The 12,235-nt window shown below is 50.0% G+C and overlaps 1 protein-coding gene across 5 annotated transcripts in view; it reads right to left on the bottom strand.

Moving 5' to 3' along the window:
- Positions 1-4,119: 4,119 nt before the first annotated feature.
- Positions 4,120-12,235, bottom strand: part of DHX30 (DExH-box helicase 30) — a 33,446-nt gene continuing 25,330 nt past the window's right edge. For all 5 annotated transcript variants that reach the window (XM_066628445.1, XM_066628446.1, XM_066628444.1 and 2 more), the window contains 11 exons: positions 12,124-12,202; positions 10,860-10,964; positions 10,503-10,678; positions 9,462-9,668; positions 8,758-8,839; positions 8,396-8,589; positions 8,145-8,304; positions 6,794-6,951; positions 5,118-5,221; positions 4,824-4,963; positions 4,120-4,453 (listed from right to left, as the gene is read on the bottom strand). In XM_066628445.1, the coding sequence (XP_066484542.1) occupies positions 4,218-4,453; positions 4,824-4,963; positions 5,118-5,221; positions 6,794-6,951; positions 8,145-8,304; positions 8,396-8,589; positions 8,758-8,839; positions 9,462-9,668; positions 10,503-10,678; positions 10,860-10,964; positions 12,124-12,202 (1,641 nt within the window). In that variant the 3' untranslated portion in view covers positions 4,120-4,217. The remainder of the gene's footprint in view (positions 4,454-4,823; positions 4,964-5,117; positions 5,222-6,793; positions 6,952-8,144; positions 8,305-8,395; positions 8,590-8,757; positions 8,840-9,461; positions 9,669-10,502; positions 10,679-10,859; positions 10,965-12,123; positions 12,203-12,235) is intronic.

Here is a 12,235-nt window from a genome sequence, read left to right as displayed (position 1 = left end):
TCCCTCCTGCAGGGACGGCGGGGGAGCGTCCCCCCTGCCCGCCCAGCGCTGTCAATCCCGCCACCCAGTGCATGGAGAAGCGCCCTGGCTCCCCGCAGCAGGTGGCCCCACTGACCCCATTTACGCGGCCACGTTTTTGGAATAACACGGTCAGCCTTCCTGCCTGCGTGGCTGGCAGCACAGCTGCAGCTTATGGTAGAAATACATCTACTGCAGGCACGTGCGGTGGGTGGGGAAGCAGGTGAGGCAGAGCCTCCCCACCAGAGTCCTTCGGAAAGTGCTGCCACTGTGGGAGGCATGCACGCACTCTCAACATGTCTACTCAGAAGGAAGTCCAGTTATAGTCAATAGGGCTTCCTCCCAGGTAAGTATGGTTAGGATTGGGCTGTGAGCTCCCAGCTAAAAGTGCCACGGCACATTTTTAACAACCAACAACAGTCCTGTCTGCGAATCACTTGCTCCCGATCACCTGGAGTGCAGGTCTGGGCAGGTGGCTGTGAGTGAAGGTGTCTTCTTTTCCTTCCTTCAAACATTCTTCTTGCACCTCTGACTGGGGCACAGCAGCATTAGTGGTGCACAAAGCTCTGATCATTATCCAACTGAACAATGAACCAATGGCCACCTAGCAGGGCTCTCGGTGCTTCTGAGACTGATGACAGAAATGGAATGCCCCACTTCTGCTGCCACCAAACACACTGGGAAGAGCCCTCCCTCCTTCAGGCAACAGGAACCTTGCAGGTGGGTAGATTTTGCAGGCTCAGTTACAAGGTGGATCCCACAGCCCATTCTGGACAATGACACCTCCCTCTTGTGTAGGTCTTGGCTGGCAGGCCTGACAAAGGGCAGGTTTCGTGATACACACAGAGACCAGACCCTGCAACTAACCCAGATGCCAACCCTGTCCTTAGATTCACTCAGGCACCATCATCATAGGACCAGACCAAATATGTGCTTTCACCTCCCACCACTATCCTTCTGCTGTCTGTGCAGGGCAAGGGCCCAGTCCTACCCAACTTTCCAATGCTGATGCAGCCATGCCAACAGGCCACGCATTGCATCCTGTGGCAGTCATGAAGAGCTCCTCAAGGCAAGGGAATGCTTATTCCCTTACCTTGAGGCTCCATTGCAACTGCATCAGTGTTGGAAAGTTGGATAGGATTGGGCCCTGAGCAGATAAATCTCTCAGCTCTCTCTGGAAAACCAAGGTGGTAGCAGTTGCTACAAGTGTGTTCATGCAGCTTAGGCTGCTGCACCAAACGAAACCAGTTTGAACCAGCTCAAGCGACCTCTGCTTCAGTAACTTCAAGACTGAACTACTGCAATGTGCTCTCTCTATAGGGTTACCCTCTAAAACAGTTTGGAAACTGCTCTTAGTGTAGAATGTGGGGGAGTGGGTGGTTACAGGGGCTAGACAATATGACTTGGCTGGACCACGGCTTCAGCAGCTGCACTGGCTGCCATTCACTTCTAGTCCCTGTTAAAATTAATGTTTTAAAGCCTTGTTTAATGTTTTTCTTTTTACCTGTTTTGATACTTTGCACTTTATTATAAAGCTTTGTAAGCCTCCTTGAGCATTTGCTTCGGCATGGAAAAGACAGGATATTAATTTCTTAAATACCAATAAATAAAATTAAATAAATAAATCTTGCTGCGAAAGAAGAACTGGGCACTGACATGGCAATGTGCAGAAACCACCAGGTTTCAGTCTCTCAGCTCACTCTGCTGCAGACTTGTGGGTTGTGGATTTTACAAGCAAGGAATTCCGAGGGAAGACTCTTGAGAGAAACGTGGATTTTATCAGGAAACTTGATTATTTGATTTGAGCCGAATGAAGTTTAAACACACTGCTGAATGATTGAATCCAGCTAGAAAGACTCTGTTCTAACCTATTAGTGCTCCTGGTCATCATCATTGTTATCTCATGCACTTAGCTGCATGCCACAACAGCCACCTGCTGCATTTCTTGCATTCCATGGCTATTTGGTCAAGAGTTCTGACCTTCATAGAGCACCATTGTTCCTGCCTTTAACTTAGCAGAATCAGGGCAATTGCTTTGCCTAATACTCAGCATCATAATAGACACTGACTGTCCCCCATAGCCCTTGCCTTCCACTGTTTATAACTTTTCTTCTTTCCCCATCTATGTACATGCACAGGCATGAGTCTGTACATATAACCCTACCTTCCTACTCAAGATAACACTTCCTGCATGTCCATGAAGCTCTAAGGCTGCTCGGGACTAGAAGGCTCATTGCCTTTTGCTACAACAAAGGCAACAAGTCCTCTGGAGCTTGAGAACAGGCCTCATTTTGCAGGCTACACAGCTTGGGCTTTTCTTGGTTTAGATTTTCAACTCAGCTCAGAGGACACTCGTGCTCTCCAGCAGTCTCCAAGCACCTCCACCTTGCAGCACTTCTTGCTCTGGAGAAAAGGGGAGAGTAATGAACAAGTGCAAAGAGCCAGTTGGGCAAAATGAACCAAGGTCAGGAATGATTTATCCTGTTTATTAGCTTCTGGCTAAGTCGTAAAGAGATCCATCATCATATAACAGTCACTGACTTATCCCAACATGAGTCCACAGAGCAGGTTGGAACTATTTCAGGAAAGCATCGTTCTGAGTTTCCTCCTCCCACCCTCTGAAAAGGAGCAATACCCCACCCCTATTGTTCATCACATAGGTTGAAAAATTAAAACACTTATCAAAGCGTCAAGCACATGAGATACACCAAGTGGCCTGCCAGATATACTTGGACAGTGTGGCACACCCCCAACCCCTTCATGGGAAAAGAGCTTCCAAATAGCAAGCAACCAGGGCTGCCTTTCACACTCAACAGCCTGGTGGGGATTGCTGACTTGAGCTAGATGGAAAAGGGTCTGCTGCAGCTCGCCCTGAAAATGGTTCTTCTGAAGAGCTGGCACCAAAATGAGGCCCAGTTTTGATCCGCCATGCTTGCAAGAAATACCCAGCAGGATGGAGAAGGAAAAGGATCACTCTTCCTATCCTCATTTGGATTAATGCACAGGAGAGGTAGACACCAGCTGTGAGAACCAGGCTCCAACCCACCCTGCAGCAGAGCTTCTCATGTGCTCCAGTGCCTTGCTGCTGTTTCCCCTGAGACATAGGTGAGAACAACATGGGCATATGGAAACCTCAGGCCTTTGCATGAGACTCTGGGGACAACACAAATGCAGCAGAAAAAGAGCCAAGGGCAGTGGTTGTGGAACACCAGGAGCATGACATGCCAGGCTACAGAAGCTGAAGGTGCTGACAAGGTATACAACAGAGAAGATCAAGAGGGGATTGTTCTCATTGATAGACTGATGCTCCAGCTCCCAGCAGTGTGGAGGCAAGACCACTGGAAGACTTCCTGTTGCCAATGATGGGCATATGGGTCACCCTATGTGATGAGACAAACTCATGCACAGCCTGTAAAAGGGAAAAGTGGTTGCCCTGGAACCAGCCCTGCTTTTCACCAGAAGCCTTGGCATAGGATCTTTCCTCCTCTCCAAGGCCCCTGCTTATTCAACCTGAGGAAAAACAGCTGTGCTCCTTTGAGCCTGGCTTAGCAGAGCAGCAATGCTGAGCCCATCAGATCAGCTGGGAGAATTACAGCTGGCAGGAACTGGTTGCTTCTGCATCAACTAATTTCTCTAGGGATGGCTATTGATTCTTGTCTGTTTTTTTTTAAATGCATGATGAAAATCTATCTGTCCAAATCCCACAGCATCCTCTGCCAGGAAAGGGGACTTTGGGGGTTTGCTCACAACACTAGCTCCTGTGCACGGGAAGAGGGCCTGAGCTCTTTGCAGCTTTTCCAGAACTGGAGACAAATCTGCAACATCCCACACTGGGGTCAGCTCAATTTCTCTGTGGCTGGTGACAATCCATCTGTTCACGTGAAGCCCACACAGTAAGGACCTCATACACAGAAAATGCATGTTATGGCGGGTGCTACATCCACACCACACTCTTCCAGGGCTGCGAGGACACTCTTCCTCATCTGCATCCTGCACTGTTGCTGCAGACAGGAGTTGCTGTGCAGTCCCAAACCACAACAGGACAGGGGCAGCAGTGCCAGAAGAGATGCCAGGAATCTTCCAGCAGGGGGAGAGAGGATGTCACAAGGGATAAATAGAACTTTATTTAAATAAACATTTGTCAACATCAATTTACAAATTACAAGTCCCCATGTCCAGATCCTTGACTCCTGCTGGAATTAGGCTCCAAAACTGCCTGGAGGCCCTTTGAGAAGGTCAACTAGGATGTCCAGAAGTTGGCTGTGCTGGTGATGAAGATCTCCAGGGATAGCTGCCATCTCATAGCAAAGGCACGTCTCCACCATCCTGGAGAGTGCCACTCGGAAGTCACGCAGAAGCCGAATGGTGTAGGAGTCCCCTTCCAGCACCAGGAGGTCACTGTCAACCAGAGAGACGGTTGCCCGCCAGCCATCGTCTTCAGGGAGCAAAACAAGGAGTAGGTAAGAGGAGACCCCAAACAACACCAGGCAGTTTCCCTTTTCTGGGAAGCAGGCAGTAACAGTTCATAACTATGACCCTCACTAGCAGGTTCAAGGGCTTAGCTAGGTGGTCTAAAACTCTGTAAAACCCAGTTCTCCACCCAACACTTCAGGACAATCTTCCCCAGACTGTGTGGGAAGCTGTGTATAAAGATGCATGCATGTGAAGGGCTTGGACTCAGGTGAACGTGAAGAGGAAGACACTTGCCAACAGTGACTCTTACAATGCCCCAAAGATGATGCTCATGAGGCCTTTGTACATGCAGGATGCTGGTGGCCCTTTCATAGGCGGCAGGACACACTCACCCCGCACATGAATGTCTGTGTCCGTCATGAGTAGCACAGCCAGTGGGTGCACCTGCGAGGAGTCGCGCACAAACACCCCGCCGTTAGATTTGACCGCCATGAAGTAGGTCAGCCAGCGACTGTACAGCTTGGTCGCCTCTCTGCAAGAAAAAGGAAGGTGGGACGGTGTCCACCAGGACCTGACACTCCTGTGCATCCCTCTTCCTTTTTTGCTCCAACTGTGCTGACTTCCCCATTGAGCTGGACCAGAATCTGCTCTGTGGGGTAAGGGAAGGAACAGGTCAGGCCCCTCACCTGTTGATGGTAGACTTGTGCAGGAGGACAGTCCCAGCCTTGGTCCGGAATGTGTAGCTGTTGGGTTTGAACTTGCCTTGCCTGGTCACTTTGCCTTGCCTCACCTGGGAAGGGACCAGGGATATTCTTTATCATCAACAAGCCCAACTCATAGACTTGCACCTCAGGAGGCTCCTTCCAAGTAAACCCAAGAGGGAGCAGCAGAAGAATCCCCCTCTCACCCTCCCTCAATTTGCTCCTGCAGCTGCAGTTCAACAGGAAGACCCTCCCTAGAGGCAGCTCCACAGTCAGCTGCCTCCCCCACAAGTCAGACCCCAAGAGGTCTCATCTAGAGCAGGAGTGCCTACACAGACTGGCAGCAGCTGTCCAGGGCTTCCAGAAGAGAAATGCCTTTCCCAGCTCTACTTGCAGATGCTGCCCCCAGGGGTGAACCGTCTGATGCAAAACAGGCTCTACACCCCTGAATGGGACTGAGCTCTCTTGTACTTCACCACAGCCCTGCACCATTCAGTGCCAATCAGTTCTCCTGCCCTGAGTAGCAGCTGCACTCTTCCGAGGAGATTCTTGCTCTCCTGGAACTACACATGGGTCCTCCCCTTCCAGTTATATATAACTGCCTAAATAAGTGCCTTTAATGATGCACCTTTACTACCTCTTGCTTTAACATTTGTTATTCCATACCAACAGTAATGTATATATTTTAAAACTGCTTTTACTTATTTTTTTTATGTATGCACTCCTCCATTTGATGTACCGATGCACATAAAATTCATTCTGCATTCAGTTGGAAAAGTTAGAGGAACCCCGGTTAATGGCAATATCCCCAGACTGCAGCAATGACCTTTCTGAAGTTATGCAGCAAGGTGCTGATATATCATGTACCTTTTCAAAGCAAGTATAAATAATTGATTGGTGGCCAATTTGGAAAATGCACTCTCAGACTCAAGCCAACCTGATCATGATTTATCTGCAAGTTTTTCCCATTACAAGCCCTTTGTTCAACTTCACGCAGGTGGAAACTGCAGTCAGGTGTGACTTTCTCCTGGATGTTTATTACAGGGCCTGGATTTCTACTTGTTCCAAAGCTCAAAGTGTGACATGAGAACTGCCAGAGTTCCCTGGGATACACTGAAGTCAACCAAGCCAATGTTCTGTGGGCACCTGGAGACTGTGTGCACATTGCACAAACAAGATTCACAGCCACATGGGTTACAAATTTGATTTGTAAATCAAGATTTTCAGGAAGCTGAAAACTGTAACCAATGCCAAATTTTGTGCTCATGCTGATCAGTAGGTCATTCAGTGCTCTGTTGTGCCAGGTTCTGCTCCCCAGGAAGTTTCCTTCTAAAGCAAGCAGCATCACTCCCTGTGGACTTCTTGCCCCGCTAAGTGAAGGAACAAAACGTCAGATGCCACAGATCACAGAGGGGACTAGCCGCTGTAAGAAGGGTGTTACATAACACCCCATCAGCATAACAGAGGGGAAGTGCGGGGGTACCATTAGGTTGGGGGTGTTTTGTATCTAAATAAATTCCAGGACTCTGAAAGCTGCAGTAGATGAATTTGGGAAGAGGACTGCAAATGTGTACCAGTCTGAACAACTGAAAGAAAAATCCACCAAGGTATTTTCAGTATCTACCTACTTTATTTGGAAATTGCACTATCTGCTCCCTTACCTGGATAAGATTGGGGTACAGTCCAGCCATGAGGACACCCTTCACGAGCTCCTCTTCCTCACTGTATTGGTTGCATACAGATGACGGCAAGAGGCAGTCTGAGGAGGTCGGCACCAGGAAGGCCTCGTAGAGGTTCTCAGAGAACTGCTTGACGAGGCCTGCGGGCAGAGACAGAGCTAAGCATCACATCAACTGAGAAAAAGTGGCACAGTGTGGCTGGCTTACCCAGCAGGGCTCAGGAGACTTCTGTTAAGATCACTTCAAAGGCACGTGGGTACAATGGAAGGAAAGACTTTATTGTTGAGACCGCCACATTTGGAGGGAAAGAGAGGGGAGGTCCTGCATGCTTGGCAGTCTAGCTAGACAGGGGATTCTGGGAAGGTGGAGGCAGAAGGAAGGATAGTCCATGATTAGCAATCTACATACCAAAGAGCACTTCATTGGAAGACTGAGGGAGAAGCCTTCATGGCCCGTCTGGCTGCCTCACTAGCTGGATTGCCACCTTCAGGGGGTTTCAGATTCAAAGTATTTGAACTTAATAGGGAAGCGTAAAGGCAGGCTCATGAAGCCAGGGTCAAGAACCTGCCTTGTGTGCAGAAGACAGCACCTCTAGGCAGGGCTGGGAAAAGCCCCTCTCTGCCCAAGACCCCAGAGAGGCGCTGCTAGCCAGTGAGGGCAGCGCTGAGCTACACACACCCAGAGCTGACTCTGCAGAAGGCAGATTCATAGCTTACTCCAGGGCTTTCTTTCTGCCATAAAACCACCATCCAAAAGGCTGGGCTGACTATCAAACCCATCAAAACACACATACGCACACACACCCCATCTGCAATTAGTAGTATTGAGTAGACTTGGGCAACAGAAAAACTAAACTACTCTGCACTATATGCAAGCAACCAACACTGGCTTAGAACAAGAACAGTTGGCAGTGACAACGCAAAAAGCCCGTTTAATAGGAAAAACTCTCATCATGTTTATTGCGTCCTCATCCCACCCATTTATTCTCCTCCCCCCATTTATTCTCACAGCCACCCTGTAAGGCAGGTGAAACCAGAGGCAGTGACCAGAGCAACCCTTCAGGACTGACTGGTACATTTGAACTCTTGTTTCTCTCGTGTTTTGACTCTAACCATCCAAATTTGCAAAATATTCTTAACTGAGGGTATTGCAGGCTCACATGGTCCTCATTTGCCCCAAAACTCAGCAGCCACATCTTGCTACACCCACTCAAAGCACTGGCAAATGCCCACCCCCATTCTGAAGCAGCGGGTTCTTCATCAGAGGCTTCAGCTCCCTAAGCCAACGTACAAGCCCCCCACCCCACCTTGCATAAGCTGTGGTAGTGACTCACCATTGATGAAGCGCAGGCTGGGTGCATACAGGAGGTAATCTTGGAGGTAGTTGTCCCGAGCACGGCTGTCTCTGCGCCGCAGTACATCCTCCCAGCCTGCCACTGCCCGCACAAATGCCAGGTGGTCACTGCCGCTCTCTCGGCTTAGGATGGCCTTGGCCTGGGGAAGAGGAAGGCCAGTTGGATAGTGCAAACCCCACCTCACTCATTCATGAATCTCCCCCAACCACTGTCTCATGGCTGTATTGTACCTTGTCCACTTCTGTCCGGTTCTGCAGGCTGCTGCTGAAGGGGTCCCGTGTCAGGCAGGAGACAATCACCAAGAGTGGATGGATGCAGCGGTAGATGGAGGCCAGCACGATGGCCTTGGCCAGCCGAGGGTCTGTGGAGATCTGAGCCAGGCGCTTGCCAAGGGTGGTCAAGGCCTCCCTGTGGTCCAGCACACCTGAAAGGGGCTCCACATCAGCAAAGGAGACACTAATACAAGAGGAGTCTAGCAAAGACAGGAAGGAAACTGCTCTCCCCATACACTCCTTAGACTCACAGCTGACCTGTGTTGGTCAGACCTGCAACACAAATACCATCTCCATCTGTCAGCCTCCCTGTGACTCACCAATCTCCTGCAAAAGGATCACTGCTTCGTCCACTGCTTTGATATCAGGGCTGTCCAGGGCTTTGGAGAGGAATTCAACAGCCTGTGACCAAAAATATGAATGGCTTACCCAAGTGAGAAGGTGGGAAAAATGGAAGCAGGGGCGCTCCAGTGCCCACTGCCAAGAAAGAACACAAGATGAGAGACTCTAGTATACCAATTACCAGAACCCAGAGATAACAGTTTTGATGCTGAACGTCCACTTCAAGAACATCCAGAGTGAAGCGAAGCACAGAAGAGCAAGGGTTGACTTGTTCAGGTTGTCTGTGCTTGGGCCAGATTTGGCCTGAATCTGACTGCCTTAAAAGTGCAACACCAGAAGGCCTGCCTTGACCAGCCCTATTCTGTGCTTACAAACACTGACAATGGTCAACCCTCTTAAAAAAGAAAGAAAGCTAACTGGAGGTCACACTTGCACCTCTCATGCACCAACAATGGGGGAGGGGAGAGCAATGAAGCAAAGGAGGACTCGTGGGGTTAAGTCCTCCAACTTGGCTCCCTGCTCAAAACACTCCTCCCCACCCCTGGCTGTCACCAAATCCAAAATGACCCAGAGCCATTTGGCCATCTGCATGATTCCATGAGTGTCTATAAAGACAAACTTAACAAGGCTGTAAAAACTACACCATTAAGGGAAGTCACTGTGACTGAAGGCCTCCACTTACCGTTTTCTCTGGCATGTGGATCTTGGCTTGAACCACCAGGTTCTCCAGCGGAGTTCGGAGGATTTCAGGCACCTGGAAAGTGGGCATCCTGTCCAGGCGGCTACGAGGGAAGAGGTGGTAGGCAAAGCCTGACTGGCAGCGGCCGGCACGCCCTCTCCTCTGGATCACGTTGGATTTTGACACCCACACAGTCTCCAGGCAGGAGACCTGAGAAAAGAGAGAGTCACAATCCCATCCCCAGCTGCACTTGCCTGTTTCTGAAGCAGCAACTGCCTGTGTGGAAAAGCTGCACTTGCCTGTTTCTGAAGCAGCAACTGCCTGTGTGGAAAAGCACTTGACAGAAGTACACCCCAAGCTGCAGAAAAAGCACCGTGGTGCCCAAGGTGGGGCAGACCCTGCCCAGCTTCCCAGGAAGCTCTTGCCCAACACCCACAAAGCCCCTCCAGGGCACTGCACGACATGCTTGTCTAGGAGTCCACTGTAAGGGGGAAGCGAAGCCTCCCACCAATTCTCACAGGGAAGAACTGTCATCATCTGCATTCCATAAGTTTTTATTTCTATGTTAACAAATAAAGAGATGAATCTGAGAAGGGCCAATGGGGCAGTTGCTGATGGATATGCACAACCTCCTGGTTTTAGAAGCAGGCTACCACAGAATGCCAGGTGTATGGGAGTGGCAACAGGATAGAGGGATCTTGTGTGCTCCCAAAGGCACATGGTGGCCCACTGCAAGATACAGGAAGATGGACTAGATGGGCTCTTATGTTCTTATAGACTTTTCCTCCCCCCTCCCTGCAGAAACAATTGCCTGTTAAAGGCTGTGGAACACAGGGACGCAGATGCTCAGAAGGCTTAATGAAGCCCTTTGGGGACTTTACCCATGACCTGTCCTGTCCTTCCCCACCTCCCTTCCTTCTTTCCCTTCCACAGGCTTTCAGCTACTGAGACTACAAAGTTGCCAAAAGGCCCTGACATGGCTCCCCCCACATCCGCACAGTGCCATATCTCTCAGCACTCATGAGGGCAGCTCCCTGGATGCACCTTGGTCTTGAGGTCATAGCGCTCCTCCTTGTGGGTCCCACTGTCCACTACGTGCACAATGTCGTTGATGGTGATGGATGTCTCAGCGATGTTGGTGGCCAGGACGATCTTTCGCACACCAGGAGGAGGCCGTGGGAAGATGCTTTGCTGGTCCATCATTGGGATGTTGGAATGGACTATTGGGGGATGAGGAAAGAGGAGGGGAGAAGCAACGCTCATTATCTCTCCCCCACTCCCTCCAACAAGAACATCATTAAGCTCCAGGTCTGCCTTGGGACAGTAGGGTTGACCACTACATGCCCTCCTTCCCTAGTGCTGGCCCCCACCCACACAGAAAGTAGGGGATGCCCTGCTCACCTGGTAAGACAAGGTAGCGGCTGTTGTGAGCTCCAAGCGACTCTAGGAGGCGCTGTTGTACTCCTTTGATTTCCTGCCAGCCCGGGAGAAAGCAGAGGATTCCGCCTGCAACAAGCAAGGTCAGAAGACACACTTTTCTGTGACATCTGTACCCTAACTGTCTTTTAGGGAGCTCAAGGGAATACACATGGGGTGCTAGGCAGTCTCCCATCCAGACACTGGTCTGACCAAAACCTACTCAGCTTCAGCAAGGTGGCAGGTATCAAGTGACAACAGCTTCTTGCTTATGCTCTAGACCAGAGGTGCCCAAACACCGGCCCTGGGGCCACTTGCGGCCCTCAAGGCCTCTCAGTGCGGCCCTCAGGGAGCCCCCAGTCTCCAATGAGCCTCTGGCCCTCCGGAGATTTGTTGGAGCCCACACTGGTCCGACACAACTGCTCTCAGTGTGAGAGCAACTGTTTGACGCCTTGCATGAGCTGTGGGATAAAGGCTCCCTCCACTGCTTGCTGTTTTACATCTGTGATGCTGCAGTGGCAGTGAAGGAAAGGCCAGCCTTGCTTTGTACAAGGCCTTTTATAGGCCTTGATCTATTGCAAGACCTTCATTCAGTCATATAAGTTCATCTTTAATATATTCATTTATGTAAATTTATTCAAATTTTAAATGTAAATTAATTCTTTTTCCCCCCGGCCCCCAACGCAGTGTCAGAGAGATGATGTGGCCCTCCTGCCAAAAACTCTGGACACCCCTGCTGTAGACTCCAATAATGCCCAAGATTTCAGAGGGTCTCTGGTGGTGCAGGAAGGGGGTGGGAAGCAGTGCTCGACTACCCTAGCTGTGCTTTATGTGCTGCAATCTTTAATTGTAAGGTGTAGGGTACACCCCTCCCCCCCCAGATAGGTCCCTGTTTATGGTCAGGTCAGCCTGCAAGTACCTAGTGTCAATCGCTCCCCCCATGCATCTTCCGTGCTAAGGTTATTTTTATTTCTGCTACAAGGAAAGTCAATTCTATAATCATGCAAATGAATTTATATTTTATTTTTTCCAAAGGATCAACCAAATGCCTACTCTCTGCTCAGACTTTATGACTTGGACTGGCACTTACGAGGGTCAATTCATCCTAAGCTAAAATGGGGAACGGAGGAAGTCTGGCCCTCACCTTGGCGAACAAGGAGTCTGGAAAACAGTCAGTCCAGATCACAGACCAGCCCAGACTACGATGGAGGGCTGGAAGTTGCAGTGGCAGATCACCCTTCCCACCTACCTGGCTCTCCGTGGGCATCGATCTGTACAACAAGGTCAGTTATCAACTCCAGGTCGAGGACGCATTCGTCATCTGATTGCTGAGGGAGAAAGTAGGCAGAATAAGCATTTGA

The sequence above is a fragment of the Tiliqua scincoides genome, chromosome 5, assembly GCF_035046505.1.
Source record: "Tiliqua scincoides isolate rTilSci1 chromosome 5, rTilSci1.hap2, whole genome shotgun sequence".
Lineage (NCBI taxonomy): Eukaryota > Metazoa > Chordata > Lepidosauria > Squamata > Scincidae > Tiliqua > Tiliqua scincoides.
This window is presented reverse-complemented; position numbering and strand designations above follow the sequence as displayed.